Raw genomic sequence first — 27,604 nt, 5'->3', positions numbered from 1 at the left:
GCTGCGTGGCTGGCTTGCGGTTCCGGGTCGGCCCGCGCTGCGGGCAGCGCTGCTGGCCGCGCTCGGTTCACAGTCGCAGCGGCCCGACCCCGCTCTCCGGACCTAGGCAGGCGGTGGGCGCTCGGCCGCTCCCGGGGCCACATGGCTGAGGGGGACGCAGGGAGCGACCAGAGGCAGGTGAGGCCCCGGCGGGGAGCCGACCTTTAGGCTCGGCTCGGCCTCGCCTCACCGTTCCGGGCCTCCTCGGCCGAGGGGCCTCTGTCCGGGGCCGCCCCCGGTCTCGCCCGCACCGCCCGCGCCGGAGGCCGCGCCGTTCGCTCCGCCGCGTCCCATTGCCCCGGTGCTTGATCTCAGCCGATCGCTCTCGGGCCGGCCGCTTACGGGCGTCGGCGCCCTGGGCCTGCCTTGGGCGCTATCATCGTCAGCCATCAGCACGCGATTGAGCAGCTCCCGGCCGGAGGCAGAAACCCGGGTTCTGCTCCCCGCCCTGTCCCCGCCGGGTCACCTTGGATAGGTCACTTAAGATCCGTTTCTGCTTTCGCAAAACGGGCAATAATAACACAGATCCTGGAATCAGTGAACCTTCCTCCTCTTGGCGTTGAGCTTTCCCCAGCGCGTGGCTCACGTGGGCACTCTTAAAGATTTTCCGAATGCGCTATGAGGACAAAATGAGACGATACAAAGTTGAATGTATACTTTGCTTTCCATTTTTACCTTTAGGTCCGGTTTTACTCTTCTTTAAGCCGAAACCAAAAGAGTAACTTCTGAAATGTTTCGAGGGTTTGATGACCAAAAACCCCAACAACCGCCCAGCCTCGTGCCCAAATTCAAAACAGAAACAACGAAGGAGATAGCCAGTAGTAATACAGGGCGAATATAATAAGTAACAGTGCCACCAGGGAGTGGGGGCATGGGGTTGCCTGTTAAAAGGAGAAGGTGGAGCAGAGGAGTTATGTTTATCCTTTCACTTGTAAATCTCACTGCAGGATATGGGAGTGCATGTATATTTTGGCTCAGTAGTGGTCAAAAGCACAGTGATGTAGTAGCAAGGCTGGTGCCAGTCATTGCAATCGTGTCTGGTACCCAGAGAGTAGAACATGGTGACCGGCTGCTGAGAACGTTTGGTATCGTTCATTCAGGGATCCTTCATCCAAGCTGGTGATGTTAAATACAAATACCTTATAAAGCAATAAGGAAAACTCAGGTTTTTAGGGTCGGTGCATTCTTTGACTTTTTTTCCCCCCATCAACCTCTTTCAGAATGAGGAAATTGAAGCAATGGCAGCTATATATGGCGAGGAATGGTGTGTCATTGATGACTGTGCCAAAATATTTTGTATTAGAATTAGCGACGATATAGATGACCCCAAATGGACCCTTTGCTTGCAGGTATTTTTGCCCTTCTCTACAGCCATTTTCCAGTTACAGTGTTGACTCTTGTATGATTGACTGCTATTGTATTCCTCTAATGATTATTCTTGTGTGACTTGTTCTGAATAGTCTTTTTGTTGTTGGCTTTTGTTAACGACTGATGATCTAAACGTATGGATAATTAAATCTCAGATCACTCTCAAGTAGTGCTTTCATAGATGGTCTCAATCTTTTCTCTCCCAATTATTTTATTTATTTAAGTGTTCTTAATGTACCATTGGCAGACTTGAGTTTCACTTCCTTTCACTATCCTGTACGTTTAATAGAAGAGAGTCTAAACCTCGGAAGATGACTAACATTTAAGAGGAAGAATAGGTTAGTTATTTAGATGGTTCATAGAGTAGATACTCATTTCTTTGTTAGTTGGGAATCAGTTGTGGTTAGGCTAAATGAAAACATCAGCTATGGCTTTCTATTTTAATGTTTATTCTTTGATGACTGCCTATACTTCCAACATAAAAGATGCCAAATTGAGTTTTTGTCAGTGTTTGTTTTTATAGTAATACTGATTTGAAAAGAAACGTGCATGGTTCTCTATTAAGTGTTTGCTATTTAATGTATTTAATAGTGTCTGGTAGGATTTTTTTTTTAATTTCTTCAGAAAAATATCTGGAACATGTTATAATGCCGCTCTTTCATTTGGGGTTGGGGTATAATGCCCCTATTTCAGTTTTTCTTTTCCTTTTGTCTTTGTCCTCCCCACTTATTTTCTAATTTTCATTGCTTTTATACTTTCTCTGCAAATAATGATCTCCTTCTTAAAAGATTGGCATCATCTTAACAACATATTTAAGGCAGAAGCATAATTATGAGGTGGGAATTCTCTCCTGAAATTTAACAAAACAATGGTTTTGTTTCTTAGTTTGGCAAGTTAGAAATCTGTCCAATGACTGGCTTTATGAATGTTGTTATTTTTGAGCCATGATGAAGTATAAGCAGATTTGTTTTTAAACTGCTTTGTAGGTGATGCTACCGAATGAATACCCAGGTACAGCGCCACCTATTTATCAACTGAAGTAAGCTATATTTCTACATTTATATTTTTTTATAAAAAGATTATACTTTTCAAAGATTGTTTCTCTGTACTGTATATTGTGTTTATATAGACTACCTTATCAAAATGTATATAGAAATTAAAAACACCTTTTGGACTTGATGTAGAGCATTTAAACTTAAAAATTAAATTATGTAAAAACACTTTGAAGTTTGCCACTTAGTATAAAAGAGAATCAGAGGATCCATAGTGGGTAAAATAGCTACAGAATTGTCTTTAGAGACAGGTTGTGATTAATCAGTATTTTTTCTTTGAGATATAAACACAATCTTTGAATAATCTTCTTTATTTTGTTGTATTTAATCTTAGTGCTCCTTGGCTTCAAGGGCAAGAACGTGCAGATTTATCGAATAGCCTTGAGGAAATATATATGTAAGTGATGGATGATTAAAAAAAATTCTATGAGTGACTCTATTGTGGGCCTTTGTTGGAATCATGATATGTTAGGGCCTTTTCTAAACTTTTTGTTAAGCTGCTTTTCCATTAACAAAAAGAATATACTTGAAAAATCCTTGAAAGATTGGTTGTATAATGTAATTTTATATATACATTTGATACGAATTCTGCTTAGAAACAAAAATACACTATTATTTAGAACTAATAGCTATAAAGACACTTAGCCAGCTTGTGAAAGTAAATTCAGAGATACTGCTCTTATTTTGCTATTTTCATAGGCTATGTTGAATGAAACTGGTAACAGCAGAATCCTAAGCATAATTATTCATTAAACTACTATATATTTTTAATGGTAATGTTCTTGTATTAGGCCATAAGACAGAGAGTCTATTGATATACTGTATTTTTCACTCTTTCATTCATTCAACAAATGCTATATGTACTAGATCCTGGATACGCATAATTAGCAAAAACAGAAATGGTCCCTGTTTTCATTTAGAATTTGCAGGTAGGGGAGATATTACTCATAACATTGTAAAAATGAATGTCACACTGCAGCTGTGATAAGTTCTGTAAAAGAAAGATATTAATATACAGTACTAATTGAGTTTGAAAGAAGTCCTGACCTAGTCTAGGAGGTCAGGGATGGCTTGTTTGACTTAAGAGCTGAGTTACGTAAGTGAAGATAACTCCAGTGAAGGGCCACAGCATGTGCAAAGGCTCTCTGTCAATGAGTTTGGCACATGTCAAGATACAACGTAATGGTGGTATTAAGTGGGAAAAGAGAGGGGAGGAGAGAAGGGAACATGGTGGGAAAATGACCTAGTAATAAGGTAGGCAGGGGAAATTATGGAGAGTCCTGTAGGCCATGTTGAGGATTTTTGTCTTTATCCTAAGGCCTTTGGGAAGCAGAGAAGAGTTTTAAGTGGTGTGATGCCATGATAAGATTTTCATTTTGAAAACACCATTCTGTTTCTGGGTGAGAACTCATTGGAAAGGAGCAAGAATAGATGTGGGATATCAGGAGGCTAGTGAAGTAGTCCAGAGAAGATATTTCTGTGATTTGGGTTAATTTTAATGAGATACATTAATTTAATTACATTAATACAAATGTAAATTAATTACATTAATACAATTAATGTTCTGGAACATCAGTTTTACTGTAATCCAGGAACTGGTAAGGATCGTCTTATATGTTGTAGGTGGCTACCCCATTTGGCACAGTGAGAGAACCCCCTTTGTATCTGTGGGATCTAGACCAGGTTTCTTTTCCTCACAGAATACTTAATTTAAAAATGCTAAGTCTTCATGGAATTGATTCTATTTGTTCCTTCCTAGAGGAAGTGTGGTCTTCCTTGAGTTCCTAGGTTTACACTTGACTCTGGAAGTAACCAAGAACTGGACATATCAATGGGAGAAGCCCCCATTTAGTGATTCCATCATCCTCAGCATATAAATATTACATGTTTTCTCAATGAAATGTTTTCTGATACCTGTCCCTGACCTTACTGGCCACTCCAACTTTTGTGCCCCCAACAAACTTCTTTCTGTAATCTTTTATTTATGCCTATTTACCAATTTATCTCCCCCCTAAAGTAGAATAAGATAAATATACTGCAAATTTGCTCACCAGTGATGTTGTAATTATACATCTTACAGTCATTTTTCAGTTCTTATCTTACTTGACCTCTGTAACTTTTGGTGGTGTTGAACACTTTCTCTTCTTGAAAAATCTTCCAACACTTGGCTTCCATCCTCTTAATCATATTCATCACTTAGATTTTTCTCCTATCTATGCACAATGTCATGCACTCTGAAATGGCTTCCCATCTGCCTTTTTTCTGCCCCAAAAGTGCCCCCCTTTATTAAGAGATACCCTCCTATAAGGACACAACTTGCTGTTCTCCCTAAGTAGTTCACTTGAGCTACTAGAGAATTAGGAAGGATCAGAAATAACAAAGGAGTTTGTTCTAAAGATAGGATATGGTTCATACTGTCTTGTTTATTAAAAACACTTGAAAATAACCCCAGTCCAATAGTAGTATTTTCACACATGTGGTCTAAATAGAAATATACATTCAGTTTTTAAAAGTTTTGTGTGACAACTTTTAATCATATTTTCCCATAAAATCCCAGCAGGGGGCAACAAGTGAAAAACACTATTAGTCATTGAAAATTAAACATTTTAAATGTATGGATATAGTTCTTAATGTTTATAGTTTCATTATGTTCCAAATATTGTAACATTATCAAGATTTTCATATTTATTTGGCATCATTTTGAATGCTAAATTTTATTTTTGCCTAGATAAGAAGATGAACTATGTTTTTTCTTATGTAAGGAGGGACAAAGTCTGAAAACTAAGTCTTTCCAGTAAATATTTTATGAGTATCTCCTATATGCTCGCACTCTGTTAGGAGTTTGGAATTTAAAAATTAATATAGATCAATTGTGTACCAACACAATATAGTGACAGTTACTGAGAGGTTTGGACCAAGTGCTATTGTTTTTAGAGGTCTCTGGGCATGTGGTGAGGTTGTAAAGGAGGGTTCCATTTTGAAGGTGACCTTTGGGTGTGGTGTTTGGCAGGTGATCAGAGGGGGAGAGATTTTCTGATAGAAGGAACTGCATGAGCAAAGTCATGTAGGTGCGAAGCAACCTGGCATCTTCAGAGTTCAGCAGATAGTTCAACATGCCGGGGATAGAAATTGAGGTAGGTGTAAGAAAAAAGAACCTGTAAGCTGGTAAGGAGTTTGGGCATTATCTTATAGGCTGTAGGCATTTTAGGCAGGGGAGTGATGTAATGAGATTTGTGTGGCAGTGTGGAGGGTGGGCTGTGAAGAGTTTGAAGTGAGGGACACCGTAGGAAAAGCAGTCAGTAGCTAGGAGGGAGATAGTGGAAACCTTTATGAAGGCAACAAGAATGCAAGGGAGAAGAACGGTCAGCTAAAGAAGTACTTAGGCACATAAACTAGGATTTGGGATTGTGTAGACGTAGACTCATTTGCTTATCATACCTTATTTTTGTTTAAACATTTTACATATGGATATTTTGAATATATGAAAATAGTTTAATAAAACAAAAGGTAAATAACAGATTTAAAAATACTTTGAACATTATACTAATTGGTGTTAAGAGAAAATGAAAAGGATTAAATTTTTTTTTAATTTGAATTTATGATAGTCCATTTCAACACTATTTAATTTAAATCCAAGGAAATGATTAATTTCCCACAGCTCTTCACATTCTGATGTATCATGAAGTCTTAGGTTTGGAACTTGGAGAGTGAGGCTTGTCAAAGCAGAAAGTGCACTGGACCAAATTAAACAGGAAAGGAAAACTTTCTTCAAGACTATTGCAACAGAGGCAGAACCCAGTCTGAACTCAACTTCCTGAAACAAAAGGCAGTATGGTTTTTAAGGGCTGGGATGAGCTGTAGAAAAGGACTGGGGGATGCTGGGGGGAGGTTGATCAGTGAGAGTGTCCAGCACATTAAGTTTCTTCCTGAGTTTGCAAGTGTGTTTCTCTGTGATTAGGCTATCTGTGTTTGCAAATTGTGGCTCATCAGGAGTTAGGCCCCTACCAGCCAACAGAGACTGGGAGATAGGGCACTGTCTTCCTTGATGACTACATTTCAAAAGAATGGCTCCCAGGTCCTTGAGAAAGACACTCCTAGGTTCTAACACTGACAGAACTTCTAAAAAGATGTCCATAATTCCAAAGGAGCAAAGGAAGAGAGGTCAGGACCTAGAGTCAGGAAGCTCAGCCTGTCTGAAGTTTAGTCAAGCTGATGTTAAGGCTGTCTTTGTCAGGCTTCTGGAGTCAGTTTTTGAAATAGTGTGACCTCTTTCTCGTCTGTAAAATGAGGATAAAAGAATAATATCATTGTAAGGATTAAGTGACATAATCCATGTAATGTATTTTAGCACTATATAATAGCAGCTTTCAATTTTGTTGTTCTTGTTAGAAGAATCATCTCATCCAGTTTTGTCATTTTGAAAATGAGATGATGGAAACTCAGATCAAGTGATTTGTCTAAGGTCACACAACTTAGTAGTACATTGTAGTGAATAGCTTTACCCTTAAGTCAACAAATATAAATATTGGAAAATTAAAGATACAAAAGTTAGAGCCACAAGTAAAACAAGAGTCACAAGTAACTTGCCTTCTGTTTGGATCATTCTGAATTGGATAATAGTTATTTAAGTATTTAATCGCAGCATATCTCAACTAAAATATCAGTTTTTAATCCAAGTTGATCTTTTATTCAGTTTGAAACAAATTTTGTTCCAGACTTTTTATATTCAGCTACTTTACCATAACTTAATTTCATAAATAAAAGCTTAGCATCTCACCCTATAATGAGTAGTTCTCAGATTTTGTACCAGTTTTTAGGATTCAGCTGACTTCCTCAAGGACCATTGGGTGAGGGGAAGAAGGGCATAGGAGGGAAGACTACAGCTTCTGTCTGTTTCTGTGAGAGATTTCATTACAGCGAAGGCAAAAGTTTGAAAACCACCAAATCCTAGTCTGTAGTTAAAAGATATGAACAATCAACTATACTTGAATCAAAAAAATATGAACAAACTATTGTCATGAGAGAAAACACAAATACAGCAGTAATAACAACAACAATAAAAACACCCAAACCACCATCAGTGATAAATTTGGGGGTCCAAGGGAACAAATAATTTAATTTTCATTTTCTTTAGGAAACGTTTCACATCCACTAGAAGTTCCTTAAAATGGATTTCAGGAAGTCTAGTTAAATACTAGGGAAGAAGGAAGCATTTAATAATTGATTATGGGCAGAGTGCTGTTGTATATTGTTCTGCAGGAAGCCATGGGCCAGAGGAGAGGAAATTTGGAGTTAAGGTTTAATTTCTTTATTATTAGGAAAAATTACCTATTAATTGTGAAAATTCTTCCAAGGTATTTTCCATCGTCCCCTGCCCCCAATAGTCCCCTAACAACAATAACAACAAATCTGAATGTGAATATATATATATTCACAGAGGGATGATTTTCCTGTCTCAAAGGGTGGTTATGAATGAGGATTAAGTGAAGTAACAAAGCATTTTCTACGTCTTATATAGTAGGTGTTCAATATACACTGGATATTAGTGCTACTACTTTTGGTGATGATGATGTGATGAATTAAATAGAATGAGATTAGGGGATGGAGAGAATTACATATAAAACCATACATTTGTAAGGATAATAACTGTAAACGCTGAGACAGGGGACCCCATTTTCTCATTCACTACCATACCCCCAGGGCTGCACGTAGTACTTGGTGTATAGGCAAGGCCCTTAAAGATTTGTTGAGTGAATTAAGATAGGTCCACTTGAAAAGAGACTACTTTTGTAAAGTAAGGCAAGATGCTGTAAATCTGTTTTATAGGTGAGGAAACTGAGACTCAGAGTTCAAGTGTCTTACTTGCCTAAGGACACAGCTGCTTGATAGGAGAGCAAAACACAGTGGGCGACCTGAGCTTTGGAGTAAGTCTACATTCACTTTCTGGCTCTGGACTTCTTACTGCTTATTGTCTTAGACAAGTTAATTGATCTTTCTAGGTCTGCTTTCTCATCTGTACAATGGGGAAATAAAACCTACTCTATTAGACAATTATGAGCATTAAATGTGTTGATACATATAATGTACTTTGGGCTTAGTATATACGCAGTACATTTTACCTTTCTCTGTCTGTATACCTCTCAATCTTTTATTGAGAAGAGAGGATGGGGGTAGGAATTGTTTAAAAGAAACTCAACCAACATTCTCAGTTTTTTAAAACCTTTCCAACTGACTTTTGCTCTCTCTAAATAAGACAGGTTGCCAAAGTACACGGAGGATTGTTTTAGTACTCAGGAGTTACGGGTGAGATGGAGGGTTTGAGGATACAGAATTATTTGAAAACAGTGTTGTTTTCTTCTGTATGCTTGCTTTGAAATTTTCCTTTGGGTGCTGATGATAAAAAGATGATGGTTTCAAGAGCAACTGTTAGAGGAAGGAGGTAAGGTGTTATGAAGTAGTATGATGATTTCTTTAAACACACTTATTAAAACTTATCTAAAATTAGTGTCATCTCCTAAGAGTAGACACTTGGGCCTTTATTTTATTGCTGTTGCCATCATTTAACATAATGCTATGGACATGAACTATGACATGTTCTTTTTCTCAGTGAGCCTTTGAGATGGATTTAATTATCTGAGGCAGCCAGACAGCTATTTGGAACCAAAATGAATCAATTTGGGCAATAGAATATTTTGTCCAAAACAAAATAAGAATATAAAGTTTTCCATTGATTGTCTTTTAAGTCTTGTAAATTGGCTTTCTGAGGGAGTTTCTCAAATGCTTTGTATTCTTATTTGTTGAAATAAGTACCTAAAGAAAGTGGTTTGAAATTGTTCAAAAAGTTTAGAAAAGCAAGCAATGACTGGGCATCAATACTACAATTATATTCGCTGACAGAAACTAAATCATATTTATATCTATCTTAATTCATCCAGTTCAAGTTCAGAAATTTTCTTTCCCCTCTTTGGTTGCAACTCTTCTACTTATTTTAAGTGAGCAATGTTAATTTTAATTTGGGAGCCAGTTGGAATTTTTAATGTTGATGTATTAAATACTCATCCACAAATGTTAGGAAATTGCATGTTTTTATAAATTCCTCTTTAAAAGGCATGGCTAGGGAATTCCCTGGTGGTCCAGTGGTTAAGACTCAGCTCTTTCACTGCAAGGGCCTGGGTTCAGTCCCTGGTCGGGGAACTAAGATCCCACAAGCTGCACGGCACAGCAACCCTGCTCCAAAAAAGGCACAGCTAGATTGCATATAATTTCTTAGATTGTAAATATGTCTATATTTTCTTGAATTTGAGAAGGAAATTTTTTTAACATCTTTATTGGAGTATAATTGCTTTACAATGGTGTGTTAGTTTCTGCTTTATAACAAAGTGAATCAGCTATACATATACATATATCCCCATATCCCCTCCCTCTTGAGTCTCCCTCCCACGCTCCCTATCCCACCCCTCTAGGTGGTCACAAAGCACCGAGCTGATCTCCCTGTGCTATGCGGCTGCTTCCCACTAGCTATCTGTTTTACATTTGGTAGTGTATATATGTCCATGCCACTGAGAAGGAGATTTTTAATAACACCTTTTCCCCCTGAATTTTGTTTAGACAGAATATTGGTGAAAGTATTCTTTACCTGTGGGTGGAGAAAATAAGAGATGTCCTAATACAAAAATCTCAGATGACAGAACCAGGTAGGTTTGCTCTTTTAATTTACAGTAATTAAATTTTCATCTAGTTATTTTCATTGAAACTTTTAATGAAGATCTGTATGCTGTTTTATGTTTTTATATGATAAAATATGTTTCTCTGGAAAGTTCTTTACTCATGTAAATATGGTTATTTCTTTCTATAAGCTTTAGACTGCTTGGTTTCATATTACTATAAACTCTTATAGAAATAGAATTTTATGGTTAAAGAACTTGGGTCAAAAATCTTTGCTTTCTTGGGGCTTCCCTGGTGGCGCCGTGGTTGAGAGTCCACCTGCTGATGCAGGGGACACGGGTTCGTGCCCCGGTCTGGGAAGATCCCGCATGCCGCAGAGCAGTTGGGCCTGTGAGCCATGGCCGCTGCGCCTGCGCGTCCAGAGCCTGTGCTCTGCAACAGGAGAGGCCACAACAGTGAGAGGCCCGCGTACCGCAAAAAAAAAAAACAACTTTGCTTTCTTTGACTATTGTTATGGTAATATGAACCATGTAACATTCTTCATGAATTATTGGACTATATAAGTTAGATATTAGCTTCACATGAGTGTAGTGTTTATAGAAAAAGAACTTTGGGAAACACACTGACCAATATTTAAGATACAAAAATTGACTTTGAAAGTTGATTCTTTAATTGAGATAGAATTCACATACCATGATTATTCACTCTTTAAAATGTATAATTCAGTGGTTTTTAGTTTATTCCAAAGTTATGTAACTATCACCACTATATAATTTCAGGACATTTGAAAATTGATATTTTGCTCTATTATTATAGTTTTATTGAATCATAATATACAACAACATAGAAATTTCTTATGTTTTCTATTTACTTTGCTAGTCTTTGTTCCAGTTACTACAAAAGCCCTTTAGAGAGGAAAATTACTAAGCCTCATTTTATTTCCAAATAGAGTTTTATTATTATCACTGATAGAATTATTTTCAATTTGGGGAGAAGGGGGATTAAAAAAAAAAACAAAACCCAATAGTCTATTTACTAATTTTTAGAAGGTTATTTACATGGAACCAATTATTAAGGATTCCCTTACCAAAATCAGTATAGATTTAAAGTTGATAGAAATATATATTTTTTCAGAGCATTTTACTGTTTCTCTATAGAAGCAAATGTTTTTACTGTTTCCATTAAAATCAAAGAGATAAATGGTCTGAAGATATTCTGATCTTGGGACAATATTTTTTTGAAGTATTTTCCTTGACTTTTTATGATTCATGTTCTGATTTTTGCAGCATTTCAGGGCATCTGAGAAGGGTTTTGAAACCTCAAAACAAAAATTGAGTTTTGCCAATCCACCATTCTAGAGTGTGGGATAATTGCAAAAATGTGGGATAATAAGCAAAAATTTAGGACTCCAAAAAGCTTGGAATCACTGAACTATTAGGAAATTTTTTAAATTATTGATCTTAAAATGGTATTTTCCCTTTCCCACCTATATCTATAATTTAGTTTAGCCACACTAAAAATTTTCGAGTTATTGATTTAGGTTGTATAATTTATAATTCGAAAAAAATTTGTTTAGAATTTTTTAATTAGAAATTTTCTAGACTTCATATTAAAATGGAAGGTTTAATAATTCTGAAAAATGAATAAGGGTATAAGCTAGTGATCAGGATATCTCATGAGAATTTTCTTCTCCAGGGTACCCACTTGACAAGTAATTTATTTTTATTTTACTATTAATCTTCAGTACATATTTATTCTTTACTATTTCATTTTTTCTACTATAGAAATATAAAATTTTTATTTATTTTATTTATTTATTTTTGGCCGCATTGGGTCTTCATTGCCGTGCATGGGCTTTCTCTAATTGCGGCGAGTGGGGGCTACTCTTTGTTGTGGTGCACAGGCTTCTCGTTGTGGTGGCTTCTCTTGTTGCGGAGCATGGACTCTAGGCATGAGGGCTCAGTAGTTGTGGCGTACAGGCTTAGTTGCTCCACAGCATGTGGGATCTTCCCGGACCAGGGCTCGAACCTGTGTCCCCTGCATTGGCAGGTGGATTTTTTTTTTTTTTTTTTTTTTTTTTTTGGTGGTACACAGGCCTCTCACTGTTGCGGCCTCTCCCGTTGTGGAGCACAGGCCCCGGATGTGCAGGCCCAGCGGCCATGGCTCACGGGCCCAGCCGCTCCGCGGCATGTGGGATCCTCCGGGACTGGGGCACGAACCTGTGTCCCCTGCATCGGCAGGCGGTCTCTCAACCACTGAGCCACCAGGGAAGCCCTGGCAGGTGGATTTTTAACCACTGCGCCATCAAGAAAACCCCAGAAATGTTAAATCTTGAAGTAATTGTATACTATTTATACTTTTAAAAAATTCTGAACTAATTTTAGACTTACAGAAAAGTTGCAAAAAGAGTAGAAATAGCTCTGTTATATCCCTCACCCTGCTTTCCCTAGTAACATCTTACATAAGCATATTATAATTATAAAGAACAGAAAGCAGACATTGGTATAATATTAACTAAACTAAAGAGCTTATTCAGATTTCACTAAGTTTTCCACTAATGTTCTTTCTGCTGTTCTAGAATTCTGTCTAGGATTCTTGGTTGCATTTAGTTGTTATTTCTCCTTACTCCCTTTTAGTCTATAAATAGTTCCCCAGTCTTTCCTTCACTTTTTTGACCTTTCATGACCTGACACTATTTTGTGGAATGTCCCTCAATTTGAATTTGTCCATTGTTTTCTCATGATTGGAGTAAGATTAGGCATTTTGGCAAGAATATCACAGAAATGATATTGTATCCTTCACAGTGTATTATATCAAGGAGCTAATGATATCAATATGCTTTATTAATGGTGATATTTACCTTGATCCTTGGTTAAGGTGGTATCTGCCAAATGTTTCCACTGTAAAGTTACGGTATTAATCAAGCATTCTCCAGAGAAACAGGCCAATAAGATGTGTGTGTGTGTGTGTGTGTGTGTGTGTGTGTGTGTGTGTGTGTGTATTATACAGAGAGAGGAGGAGGGAAGGAATGGTTGGGTGGGGGGAGAAGGAGGGAGGGAGGCGGGGAGAGAGAGATTGATTGATTTTAAGGAATTGGCTCATGAGATTAGGGACGCTAGCAAGTCCAAACTCTGCAAGGTAGGCTGACAGCCTGGAGACCTAGGGAAGGAATGATACTGCAACCCAAGTCTGAAGGCTGTATGTTGGCAGAATTCCCTCCTCCTCTGGGGAGGTCAGTCCCTTTTCTTTTAAGATCTTAACTGGAGTCTCACTTGCATTATGGAGGGCAATCTGCTTTACCCAAAGTCAACTGATTTGAATGTGAATTCCATCCAAGAAATACCTTTACAGAAACATCTAGAATAGTGTTTGACCAAATATCTGTGTACCATGGCCTAGCCAGGTTGACATATAAAATTACCAGTTACTGTCTTTCCCTTTGTAGTTGATAAGTATCTTGGGGGAGATACTTTGAGGCTATGCTAATACCCTATTCCTCCTTAAACTTTAACCTACTGATTTTAGTATCCATTAGTGTATCTTATCAACAGTATTTGTAAACAATATGGTGTTGTAACAATATGGTGACTTTCATTTCCTTCTTGCTATGATTAATTGGAATTCTGAGAACAAGATGTCTCTTTTCCACATTTATTTGATTACTTATATTAGTATGAACTCATATTATTTTATTTCGTGAGTTAAAATTCCATACTGTCATTATTTTGTTGCTCAAATTGTACCAGGTTTGGCCTTTAGGAGAGCTCTCAGGTAGGCTCCTGTGTTCTTTTTATAAGCTTCCATTGTTTTTTGAACATTTCTTTACTCTGGAATCACAAGATATTCCAGGATCATCTTGTATTTTCCTTGTCCCAACCCTGGAGTCAACCACTTCTTGTAGGAGCCCTGGTTCCTTCTGTTGAAGACTGGTGTCTAGAGACCAAGACTAATGGTTTTTTAAGTGTAATTTCTTACTGTCTTATGATCACTCATCATGTCTCATATCCACATAGGCCCAGACGTAAAGAAGAAAACTGAAGAGGAAGATATTGAATGTGAAGATGATCTCATTTTAGCATGTCAACCAGAAAATCCAGTTAAAGCATTGGATTTTGATGTCAGTGAAAATCGAACAGGTATAATGTTACTAGTTTATTTTGAGGAAAGCGGGATGGTAGCATTATGAGTGGAATTTCTATACCACTTGGAATGGTATAGAAATTTAGTAAACTCACATTTTAGGAAATTCTTATTAATTTGTAGAGAATTGGGTTTTTTTTTTCTGTCTCCTGGCCATTTTGGTGTTTGCTAGGTCTATCAGAATGGTGAGGAAAAAAATAGAAATTTACTTTTTTCTTTTTTTTTGCTATTTATCTGGAGTTTTGAATTAGTGGTGAGAGAAATTGAAACTAAGAAAAGCTGTGTTAATATTTTCAGTTCACATCCTGCTTTTATATTTTTACTTTGAAATCCTTAGCTGTCTACTGATAGCTCAGAGTTAAATTTTAGTCTTTGCTCACAAATATAAATACAATAATTGAAGGTACAACCACTGAATTAAAGCTAGTGAAATGCCTTTAGGATTTTAGTTTTTGCTTAAGCAAATTTGTTCCATGATAAAGTAGTATTCAGCTTATGGATAGGTTTATGTGATAAATCAGCTCTATATTTCTATCAGAAAGTATGTTCCATTTTAGTATTTTAAAATTTTGAATGATATAGTCAGTTTCCTCAAGTCTCTTACAAAAACAAGATAGACCAGAGGGAATGTTCATTCTCTTTGAAGGTAGGGAGTTCCCTATGCCATTATACAGTAGCTTTTAAAACACTAAATGAAAATTTAAAGTTCTTGCATAGTGTCTCAGTATTAGTGGAAGGGGACAAAGAAGCTGTGAATGAGTGGGGAAGAACACCCAGTATACCTGCTCCTGTTTCACTCTAAGTAGTTCCCATTTTATTCATACACATATTTGCAGATTTGGCATAGGATGTCTTTTGGGAAAGAAGATCCACTATTAAAAGAAAAAGAGTGAAAATCGTAGTCATAATAAATCGCATCCAGTTCCTATTGACCTTAGTAGTGTACTAGTGCAGTGGTCACAGTTTGTTCAAGAAGAGAACACCACTGGGGGAAGGAAGAACATCCTGCGTAAACCTGGCTTCTCGCCATGTCCTGCCACAAACCAGTGCAGTGATTTTTGGCAAGTTATTTAAAGTGCTCCAGAAATATTTTTACACATGTTACTTGAAGTGTTTCATCACTTATAAAGCAAACTGACTTGGTAAGATTCAACAGATCAGTGAATAGAAATAGAAAAAAATTAAATTCTTTTTTTCTGAATAACTTTTCATCCTAAATGAGGCAGGTGCAGCAGCTAGGATGGTCGGTAAGTTTCTCATCTAGGTTAAGGGTAAAATGAATGGTTTCCAGAATAACTGGAAATCACAGTACTCGATGGAATACCAATTTGGTGTACTATTGATACATTTAATTCAATCCTATGAAGTAGGAACAGTTTTATTAGCAGAAGACATTATATTACAGCTATACAAAATAAAGTCATAGATTTCCCAACCCAGAGGTCCATCAGCAGTAAAATGAATAAATACTCCATATTAGCAGCTGTCAATCTTTTTGGTCTCAGGACCTCTTTGTACTCTTAAAAATTAGATGTTATATCAACTTATACAACTGAAACAACTCCAGGATTTGAGTCCCAACCTACCATTACCACTGGGTGACCTTAGCAGGTGAAAATCATTTATAAGTCAAGTAGTTTTATCTTAATGTACAATATATTAGGAAACTTTTTACTTAAAATTATAATTTAATTTTAATAGACAACAAGTATTTGTTATTTGAGTTGATTTGCCATATAATTTACATCTCTCTCCCAACTCCCCCCACTATACCATTGCCAATTTTTTAGTATTTGAATGTAAGAATTTAAAAAATAAAAGTAAAATAATTCTTTAAATTTATAGAAATAGAAGAATTACCTCCGATTGATCATGGCATTCCTATCACAGACCGAAGAAGTACTTTTCAGGCACACTTGGCTCCAGTAGTTTGTCCCAAACAGGTAAACTTACTGTGTCCAGTTCACTTTGATGTTGTTTTACCAAAGTAATTCAAGCAAATGGTTTTGCAATAATATCTTTGTTTATACTATTACATTTAATTTTCATGCAAGATAAAAATTATTTGCTAATTTTCTACCTCCAAATTATTGGGAATCATGGAATATTTGTTTCTGTTTATCACTGCTTTCAAAATTGTAGCCAGACTCTGATTAGGGCTTAACTCTCCAATGGATTTTCAAAGAAGAAAAACCCATTGTGGTGGTGTAGAAAATTATGATGCTTAATATCAATAGTTTGTTGAAAAATTATTTGTCTTATCATGTGGGAGTTCTATAAAACCTAGCCTGTTCTATTGTTGCCCAAGTAAGGGGACAGTGGACAGAGTGGTTGAGCCCTGAATTCCTTTTCCTTTCTGCTTCCTGATTTTAGGTGGCCTGATATCCACCAAAGGATATTATATGGGAAAATCTTCAGTCAAAAATAGTATTCCTAGGTCTTTGTCTTTCTCAGTCTCTTTTCAGCAGAATCATTTTCTTCTTCCTTGCTGCTATAATCTAGCCTAAACTTTATTAATGTAAGAGACAATTTCAGTATACCTATAAAGTTAAATTAACCAGAAAAGTCTAACTAGCTTAGCATAGGTTTTAAGCATTGGTCTCTTCCCTTTGGTCTCTCCAAATTCTTCTAAAGCCCTGAACTATAGGAATACAGTTTTTTGCACCAGGCTGCCTTTTCACTCTCTTTTAGTCTCTGGAAGAGGAAGTTCTTTCCTTCATTGATTTGTGGTCAAAATAACAGATTTTGGTGCAAGCTTCTGGGCTTTTCTCTCAGGAACCCTATTTTGCCCTTGGCCATTGCTCATAATCTTGTTGCCAGGGTCCTCCTTAGACATTCCATTCTGAATCTCTCCATACTGGATCCTTTTTCCATTTCTGATTATAGTCACTTAGACTTACAGGATCATAATTTGTGAGAGCTGAAATAAATCTGAGAGGTCAGTGTCTACTTTATTAATCAGGAATCTAGGAGTCTGAGAAGCACAAGATTGCACAGTTTCTGATCCAAATTGGTCTCTGTATCTCCAGCTTGGTCTTCCTTACCTCCAGTATTTCTTCTGTGCCCCTTGCCAACTACCTTTCTAAAAGATCAGACCACGTGTCACTCCTCCCCCACATACCCAGTAATCTTTGCTGATTTCCATTGGCTACAAGGAAAATATCTAAATACATTATACAAGGCCCTTTGTGATAAGACCCTACTTTAATCATTCTGATACATCTTCTATCATCTCATTCATACTCTGAGGTAGAGCTACATAAAACTATTGGTCACTTCCTGAATCTTTCTCTTTTATGTCCCTGCTAAGGTTGACAGATAAAATACAAAATAGCTAGCTAAAATTGGAATTTCAGATAAACATTATTGCATAGGCCACACTTATAATTTAAAAATTTGTGGTTTATCTGAAGTTCCAATTTAACTAAGCATCGTTTATTTCTGCTTACTAAATCTGGTATGTTTGTACATGCTGTTTCCTCTAAGTGGAATGGCTTCTTCTTGCCCCACCCCACTCTTCCATTTTGATGTAGAACTGTCACTTATCTTTCAAGACCTGGCTCTTGTTACCTCCTCTATGAACCTTATTTGACTCCCAGAGAGAGTTTTGGTTTTATAACATTTAGAACATACCATTATTCTGTACCTGTCACTTTGGTAAGTTTTCAGAGCTCATTTCTAGAAATTCTTATATTTTCGTTTAAATTTCTCTATACAGTATGGGGAAAATTTCTTATATACAAGTACCTTGGACATGGTTACTGCTCAGATATTTGTTGATAACTGGCGGTCAAAAATACCAGGTCTAGGGGCTTCCCTGGCGGCGCAGTGGTTGAGAGTCCGCCTGCCGATGCAGGGGACGCGGGTTCGTGCCCCGGTCCGGGAGGATCCCACATGCCGCGGAGCGGCTGGGCCCGTGAGCCATGGCCACTGAGCCTGCGCGTCCGGAGCCTGTGCTCCGCAACGGGAGAGGCCACGGCAGTGAAAGGCCCGCGTACCACTAAAAAAAAAAAAAAAAAAAAAAAACCAGGTCTACCATTTTTGTACCAATTAGAGAACCAGTTTTTGCTCCTAAAATGAAGAGAAAACTTTGGAAATGGCTTTTTCAGAATGTAGTTGAGTCTTTAAATAACTCTTGTTAATTTCACTACAATAGTATATCAATATGCTTTAAGGTTTTTTTTTAGCATTTATTTACAGAGCAAATAAAAAGTATACATTAGTTTATTTACATTACTGCTGTTTTTAAGGTGAAAATGGTTCTTGCCAAATTGTATGAGAATAAGAAAATTGCTAGTGCCACCCACAACATCTATGCATACCGGTAAGTGATCATCACAATTTTAGGAATGTGCTTTGTAAAAAATGGGGGAAGGGACTTCCCTGGTGGCGCAGTGGTTAAGACTCTGCACTCCCAATGCAGGGGGCCTGGGTTCAATCCCTGCTCAGGGAACTAGATCCCACATGCATGCCTCAACTGGGAGTTCACATGCCACAACTAACGAGCCAGCAAGCCGCAACTAAGGAGCCTGCCTACCACAAGTAAAACCCAGTGCAACCAAATAAATAAATATTAAAAAAAAAAAATGGGGAAAACTGATGCATGATTTAAAAAAGCAACAACTATTATGTGTTTTCTTTCCACTGTAAAAGTAATAATCATGTGTGGAATATTTGGAAATGGCAGAAAAAAAATCAAAGGAAAAGTTAACCATTTTCTGCCATTAAGTGTAACTGATATTGTGAAATATTTTCTTTTTTATTCTTTTCAATGCTTTATTCTAGTATCAAAATTTTTCCTTAGTGTAACAAAAGCATTTTTCCATGTTGTTATAATTGCTTTATAAACATTATTTTAATGGCTGTATAATATTTGTTTGAGGCTCCATACCACAATTTATTTAACCATTTCCTTTTTGTTTTAGTTTTTCATTTTTTCTAAGTATTATAAAGAATAGTCCCGTGAACATCTTTGTGTACTTTTTGCATTATTTCCTCAGGATAGCTTCTGGTTGTTTCATATTGTTTTTTGAAATGAAACAGAAGTATAATCAAAAAGGAAAAAGGAATAGATTCCTAGAAGTAGAATTATCAAAAAGTATGAACGTTTTTGAAACTCTTGATACATACTGCCAAATTTTTTCTAACGTTTTTCTTTTAAACCAATTTATGCAGTGAATTAAGACTGCTTCTTTCACTACATGTCTTTTAGTTTTGAGTACAAAGGTTTTATAGAAATCTGCTGATTTGTTAGTAAAGAGATGAAGGATATATTTTTTAAATATGCAGATTAGTACAGACTTACAGAACATAGTTTAGGACTAAAATAAATCAGAATATAGACATAGGAATTTGGTGCAAATTTAAAATGTGATTCAGACTATTTGTAAAATCTAGGCTAAAACTCAAAAATATTTATCACTTTGGATAGGTGAGTTTTTAATATTACTAAGTCACATCCCTTTAAGTGCCCAATCTTACCAAAAAAACTATTTATTATTAGAGTATCACTACACAGAATTTTGGTTTTTCCTTAGTGAGTTAGGGTCATCAGTATAAAAATGAGGGATTAGACTGTGCTTGGTCTCAGTGATTAGAATGTGCTGTAAAAGTATTGATAGGTACTATTCATTCGTCCCACGTGTTTGTTGAGGGCCTACTCTGTGTCATGTGCTTTACATAAGTTAAATCTAATTATTTCAGCAACTGTGCCACTGTAAAAAGGTTAACTTTTTCAAGATCACATAGTCGTTAAGTGGTAGAGCTGAATTTGAGAATCTAATTTCATTTATCTCTATCTTATTCCTACATGGCCACGTTGGCTGCACCTTCAACAGTTGCTGGACATGATATTGATCTTAAGTTATCAAAAAGTTAAATAATGTGCCGGATACTCTATTTCAGGCCCCAGATTTTTGTTTTTTTAAGTACTTGAGTATTTTTGCTTATTAATGGGTGATCAGCTGTCACTTCTTACAGATGTCAGCATGACTGCATGTAGCAGCCCCTCCAACTCACCCCCTTATATAATTGATGCTTGGGAATGAAGGAGCTTAGCTTGTCAGAATTGTATGTCAGATAACAATAAAAAGGCATAAAGTGGAGGCTTGAAGGACTCCACTGGGAGTTAAAGAAATAACCTTTATTTGGTACATGGACTTTGTGTTGTGTATTTTGAATGCTTAGGGTCCTTTTAAGGTTACTTCCTGGTTCTGGGGCTGTGTTCCTGCTTTGGAGTTATGGGGCACTCTTCAGGCTACTCGTACACACAGCTATCGGATGCTGCATCATTATCTTCCTGGCATGTGAGGAAAGGGTTAGTGAAAATGTCCATGGTATTTCCTTTTTTTTTTAAACCTAACAGTACTGATTTATATAGTCAGATTTCTTCATTTGTTCTATAAAGTCAACCCCGGAATCCTTTTTGCCTTAAATTTGCCATATAAAATTTTGTTTAATAGTACTAACTTTCTTTTCTTCAAATGAGGCCAACTCTAAATAATAGTAGAGCTTGGTCATAGTAGGTGGGCAGTAAATATATACTGAGTGAATGAATGAGTAGATGGGAAGATGAATGAATGAATAGGATTGCTATAATAAAATTAATATAATTGACTTAGGTGTATAGATAAGGTAATATTTGGCTTTTTATCACCATAACTGGAAAGATATCTTTGCTATATTTGCCTAGTCCTAGATAGTACCATTTGTAAGGGCCTAAAAAATGCACTAGATGGCATACCTTAACTGGCACTGTTTTCTTTTTATAACTCACACTTATTTGCCAAGCTTATTCATCTGCAATGTAGCCCGTGCTAACTTTCTAGATAATTTAAATGGGTAAAAGTACCATGATTTATCTCTGATATTGATAACTATCCAGGGGGAAATTACAGAGAAAAATAAATCTTATAATTCTTAGAATGGGGAAGATAGATAAATGCTTGGCAGCTAGAATAAGATGTTAGGAAAGTATAAAATATTAACTTAATGTTGGTTTTATCACCTCCATCTTCTTTATATACTTTTTTTCTCTTTCACTGGAGTTTAGGCTCTTTGATGACAGGAGTACACCACTTATTTCTTTTATACCATTTCATAGCGCCTATTATGTGCCTATAATGCTTATATACAGTTTATTCTCAGTAAACGTTTTTTAGTGACTATTCTCTATAATCTCAGCTTCAAGATTAAATGAAGTGGAGGAAGTGTCAGATGTGTAAATTCACCTTCCCATAATTGTAGCATTTCTGATTTAAAGGAGGTACCCTTGATTCCTAGCTTTCCAAAATATAAAAAGTGAAGCATACTGGATAGGAAATCGTCAGTGAAAATATAGCTAATTTATAGTTCAAGAAAGATTTTTTTAAAACAAGTAATGCTGATTTTGGAAATAAATTGATGGCAACAAATATGAAGGAGTAACTTTTATTATTGAATACAATATTTCAAGGTTTTAAAGTGTAACACTGTCACGTGTATTTCTAGAATATATTGTGAGGATAAACAGACCTTCTTACAGGACTGTGAGGATGACGGGGAAACAGCAGCTGGGGGGCGTCTTCTCCACCTCATGGAGGTAAGTGTGAGTTAAACCCTGTTAATCCTGTTCTGTGAACCATAAAATTTCTCAACAAAATTCATTCCTAAATTCCATTTAGGAATAAGTAAATCAGTTAGCCTATATAACATGAGATAATTTGGTTTTATTAGTAGTTAGTTTTTGAACATCGATAGAGAGATAATTTTAACCACTGGATGTGGGGCAGAAAGCAAGAGGTTAATAACGAGTGCTGTGCTTTCAAGCTCTTTCAGTCGTAGACAACAGAAGATTATATTCAGGTCTGGAAAAACTTATCCTTTTTGTTTCATGACAATTTCCTCTCCTCTATTTTCTCTGTTCTGTCTTTGCAGAACTCCTGTTAGTTGGATATTGGACTTCTGGGTAGATCCAGAATGTTTCTTTTTTTATTAAGTTGTCCATCTCATTGCCTTATTATGTTCTAAGACATTTTCTTGACCATCTTCCAAAATTTCTATCAAATTAAAATTTTTTTTAGCAACCATGTATTTAATTTTCAAGAGTTCTTTCTTGTTCTCTGTTTTTCCCTTTTCATAGTGTGCTGTTCTGCTTTTATGGATACAATATCTTCTAAAATTTTTCTGAGTATACTAATTAGAGTTTCTTTTTTTAGATGTTTTCTTCCTTAAATTTTTCCTAGTCCATTTTAGTTTGTTTATCTTGTCCTTTCTCTTTCATGCTGCTGGATTTTCTTCATCTGTCTGGTGATCATTGATTGTTCATTAATTTTAAGAATGGATTGTTTTTTCCCTAAGGTAGTTGCTATAGTTTCTTCTGCTATTGTATGTGGAGGTTTGTTTTCTAACCAGGCCCTTTCCTTGATAGGAACTCTGTGGGGGTCAGGCCTGTAGACTGGTGGGCTTCACGTTAAGGGCAGCATTTGACAAATGTCAAACTGAGGAAGACCTTACTGGTAGGCACTAGTGATTACTCATGCAGCCCCAGTTCTCTCTAGCTGTTTTGTTCAGAAGCAGGTTTTGCGTTGCTGTTTGACCTAGGGGTAAAAAACTGCCTAAGCTAAGCTATTCTGGTTGAAGTCACCAAGAACTGGAACCCCACTGCATGATCTCCCCTTCACTCTGCCTGGTGGTCCCCAAGTTTGCAATTCAAGGACACTGTGGAGCACAGTGTTTGTTTTCCAAATTCCCTTCTCATTCTAACATTCTGTCCCCTGAATTGTTACAAATCGCACTCTGCTTGCTCATGGTTCTGCCATTAAAGTCGGGGAAATTTTATGTGCAATTTTATGTATGGGTTTTTTCATTTTTCTTTAAAACTCACATCTGTACCTGTCTATATTTGTATGTAATTATGCTTCTGAAAATAACAGATTTTGAATGTGAGAAATGTCATGGTGGTGGTATCACGCTGGTATGGAGGGATTTTGCTAGGACCAGATCGCTTCAAACATATCAACAACTGTGCCAGAAACATTCTAGTGGAGAAGAACTACACAAGTTCACCAGTAAGTGGTTACTGATATTATATCTAGAGAGTTTCTCACCACTGCCTGTGAAATTTAAAAAGAAAAAGGAAAACGAAAATTAAGAGTGAAGCAGAACGAGTGAGGTGCATTAGAAAAACCTTTGGACTAGGAAACTGGAAGCTTAGGTTTTAGTCAGAACAGTGTGATTGACCAGTTGTGTGACCTTGGGAGGATCACTTCATCTCTTCAAACCTTAATTTTGTAGATTCATGGAGTTTTATAAAAACCTTAAAGACCAGTTAGTTTCCACTCCCTAAAATTGAGACCCATAGAAGTTATAGCTAATGCTACAGTGAACTGGATAGTCTATAAAATTCTAACATTCTCTGTTAGTGTCATAGTGTATCCCCTTTCCCCTGGCATGCCTTTAGATGCCTTCTTCCTTTATACTTCGAGGTTTTTTGTCTCGTATTTCAGATATGTTCATATCTCTTTTATTTAAACTTTGGAAAATTAACAATGGATTAAATAGTATTGAGAGGAACTCCCTGGCTGTCCAGTGGTTAGGACTTTGCACTTCCACCGCAGGAGGCATGGGTTCAATCCCTGGTGAGGGAAGTAATATCCCACAGGCCGCACGGTGTGGCCAAAAAAAAAAAAAAAAAATACACGCACACAAAAAAATAATTAAAAAAATAAACGTATAAATAATGTTGAAATTACTCAAACATAAATCTGTTAGATAACAGAGATAAATGAGCATTTTCTTTGATTATCCTTGATTGTTTCAGAAATATTAAAATAGACTATAAATGAAAGAGCCCTGTAAAACAGAAAGATGGTACATATGGAAGTAATTGTACTTTCACTATTATACATATTCTATATGACTAGATTTAAAAGTCCTAAGCTAGTACCTTCATATAAATGTAGGAAGATACTACATTGATTTATGTCTTTTTCAGGAGGAATCATCTAAGACTTTGGGAAAGAACAAAAAAGTAAGAAAAGACAAGAAGAGGAGTGAACATTAATACCTGAAACTGTATGAAAGGTTAATTTGCCTATAATCATATACAGATCCCACAGTCATCAAGGAATATGTTGTGCAGAGAGAGAATCCTGGACTGTTCAAGTCAGCCATCTCATTGGGGACACCAATATTATCTTTTCTTCTTTGGCTGTATCATCTGCCAAAAATAGAGAACTTGTGATATTTTCATGAGTGTTTCAGGCTGATTCAGAAGGATTAATTTGAACTTAATCACCACTTCATATAATTTTAGGAAGGTAACAGTTGCCCAGGGCAGTACCTGAATTAACTGTGCATTTCATTACATGTCAAGTGCCTTTGTTAGGTGGGGAAGAAGTGTCTCTAGAGGAATATAAATACCTGATTTCTTGTCATTGGGATTCTCATTTTGTTAAATGAATATCACCTTTTACTGCTTTTTACTGCTCCGTATGGCTTATTGAAATAGGGGCTCATTGAAGATTGATCTTAGAGAGTTTCTTCTTGTGATTTTAGTTCATAAGTATGTCACCTTTCATTTTATAGTGCTCATGGAGTGATGGATTAAGTGAAAATCCAGGAGTATCCATCTGCAGTTATGTGCTGAAGTGATAATTCATCTAACAGATTCATTAGCATAAGCGTTATGCCTCAGTTTCTGTTGCAAATTGGTGATTGTGAAATTTCAAAAAGTGATTTTCTAGTCTCTACTTTTTTTGTTTAATTCTTGTACTGTTAAGCAATAAATATGGTGTGCCTGTAGTCTCCTCCCACCGCCGAAATGTGTTGGTGTAATATTCTGGTTTCTTTTAACAACCTGGAAGTACTTTCTTGTGATCTTCATTGAGAAATTAGAACTATGCCAGAAGCTGTGCTATGGTTAACGGAACATTTATGGAATGGGGTAGAGGTGGCAGAACACCACTGGTGTAAGGTGAGAGTGTGTTGTGTAGTTCTGTAAATGTGATGCACATTTCCCATCCACACTCCTCCAGCTATCTTTCTCAACTCCATGACTTTGTGGAGAGAAGGAGCAAATCTTTGATTGGAAAAACAGAGAAAATCCCTCTTTTTTTCCATCTTCCTTTCATCAGTGCTTTATAAAATTCCTTCTTTCATCTGCAAGTTGTGCAGTTTACCTCTAGGCATCTAGACAATAAATTTATCCATGAGATATAAGTCATTAACTGTTCCCTTTTAGATAATGATTGCAAACAATTATTAAAAATTATTAATTGGTCACAGATTTACTTGAGATTCCCTTCCAAAGAGAGGGAACAGAAATAAGGAAGCAATTTGGGATGGTGCTGGAACATGGAAGACATCAGAGAAGAGTGGACACAGATTTTTTTCTATTCTCTGATGTTTGACCTTTAAGAGATCTAACATCCTAACTTGGTATTTTTAATAAGAATCTAGTAAACAGCTTTACACTAGGATGGATTTTGAGAAGTAAAATCTGTATTGGTTGTAAGTGTGTTTAATTGTTGTAACCTATATTTATTTAAAACACTTACCTCAGAGTCCATGAAAAAATTAAGTATGTTTTATGTATTAACTGTTAAAATAATTAAAGACCTTAAAGACCATTAATTAACATTAAAATAACTTCACAATTTTGGCATGTCAAAACCTGTGAAAGAAGATATAAAACAGTAAGAATTGCTGCTACAGAAAAATGCATTTGAGTTAATTTTTCTGCAACACTAAATTTGAATTCCCTTTTAGCTGTTTTATCCAACATTTATTTAGGTCTTTATAGAAAACGTTTTTATCTCTGATCCCATTTTCCCTTATTAAAAAAATATTTTTGCTTCTTTCTTTTATTAACCACATTTTCCAGACTAAAAAACCCTAATATCCTTTGCCCGAAGTCAGATAGTAAAAAGGAGAGACCCAAAAGTCTCCAATTCTGGAACGTGAGTTATTTTACACTCTTCATTATGGACCCCTAACTAGTTATAGGATCTTTTAGTCTATTTAAAATTTGTCTATTTAAAATTTTGTCTATTTAAAATTTTTGTCTATTTAAAATTTTGTCTATTTAAAATTTTGTCTATTTAAAATCTTACAAAGTAGCAAGTAATGGGAATAGCAGTATGATTTGGAGGTATATATCATGAAATATATGGGAATAGCAGTATTATTTGGAGGTATATATCATGAAACATTTGATAGATACCTATTTGAGAGACATTATATCAAACTAATCACAACCAAGAAAGAATAGCATGAAGCAGATACTGTTTGAAGGCAGGTAAAATTTATTGCAGAAATTGTATAGTCACCTGTAATTCCACTGTCTAGAGATAACTGTCGTTAACATTTGGTATGTACGTCCTTCTATTTTTTTCCTATGCATGATTTTGTATATATGGCTATTTTTCTTTCCATAAAAATGGTACTAAACTGTATATACTGTTTTCTATTCGGCATATTTCATATAGAAGTATATTGTTAACATTTTCCCATGTCAATAAATATTCTTCTATGGCTTAATTTCTTATGGCTACACTGTATTCTATATTCTAGGTATATCAAAATATTACTATGTAGTATAAACTATACTTGTTTCCAATATTTAGGTTTTTTCTAATTTTTCACTATTATAAGCAACTATGAAAAACAAAATCATTGTCTGCAGATTTTTGTATATATCTCTGATTACTTTCTTAGGAAAAATTCCAGAAATGGAATTCCTTGTTCAAATGCTTGTACATTCTAAGAGCTCGACTGGTTCAGCCAAGTTGCCCTATAGAAAAGTTTCATCAGTTATACCCCGATTAGCGTTGTATTAGAATATGCTTAGAATATCGGTCAAAGATGTGGAAAAATAGGCAGTCTGGTAGATAAAACTACTGATGTCTTTTTTTTCCTTTTTCTTTCTTTTTGCCACGCCACATGGCATGCGGGATCTTAGTTCCCTGACCAGGGATCGAACCCGTGCCCCCTGCAGTGGAAGCACAGAGTCCTAACCGCTGGACTGCCAGGGAATTCCCTTAATTGATCTTTTTTGTTTTGAAATAATTATAGACTCACAAGAAGTTGTAAAAATATTCAACTTTGCCTAGTAGTATCATCTTACATAACTAAAGTATATTTATCAAAACCAAAATATACATTCTTTGTTAGGTATGTGATTTGCAAATATCTTCTCCAAGTTTGTAGCTTGTCTTTTCATCCTCTTAACAGTTTATTTTGCAGAGTGAAAGCATTTAATTTTGATGAGATGTAATTTACCTTTTTTTTTACTTTTCCACTTTTTTTGGATTATGTTTTTGGTGTCATGTCTAAGGATTCTGTCTAACCCTGGGTCATAA

General features: G+C 36.2%; 1 protein-coding gene across 11 annotated transcripts; it reads left to right on the top strand.

Annotated features, from left to right (window-relative positions):
- On the top strand, positions 1 to 26,783 carry IMPACT (impact RWD domain protein). 11 transcript variants are annotated; one of them, XM_049697562.1, is made up of 14 exons: positions 1 to 177; positions 1,260 to 1,388; positions 2,394 to 2,446; positions 2,794 to 2,856; positions 10,068 to 10,153; positions 14,138 to 14,260; positions 16,110 to 16,207; positions 18,515 to 18,588; positions 20,451 to 20,580; positions 21,787 to 21,843; positions 22,672 to 22,759; positions 23,177 to 23,311; positions 24,238 to 24,273; positions 24,831 to 26,783. In XM_049697562.1, the coding sequence occupies exons 1-13, from the start codon at positions 142 to 144 to the stop codon at positions 24,249 to 24,251; spliced, it is 1,086 nt and encodes a 361-aa protein (XP_049553519.1). In that variant the 5' UTR covers positions 1 to 141; the 3' UTR covers positions 24,252 to 24,273; positions 24,831 to 26,783. The 11 variants fall into 11 exon arrangements, 9 of the variants coding, with proteins under 9 accessions (XP_049553519.1, XP_049553520.1, XP_033291167.2 ...); XM_049697563.1 differs by having other exon boundaries at positions 14,144 to 14,260; positions 24,238 to 26,783; XM_033435276.2 differs by having other exon boundaries at positions 2 to 177; positions 24,238 to 26,783.
- The last annotated feature ends 821 nt before the right edge of the window (positions 26,784 to 27,604 follow it).

The sequence above is a fragment of the Orcinus orca genome, chromosome 15, assembly GCF_937001465.1.
Source record: "Orcinus orca chromosome 15, mOrcOrc1.1, whole genome shotgun sequence".
Classification (NCBI taxonomy): Eukaryota; Metazoa; Chordata; class Mammalia; order Artiodactyla; family Delphinidae; genus Orcinus; species Orcinus orca.
The sequence above is the reverse complement of the archived record's forward strand: the minus strand, read 5'-3'. Positions and strand labels throughout refer to the sequence as shown.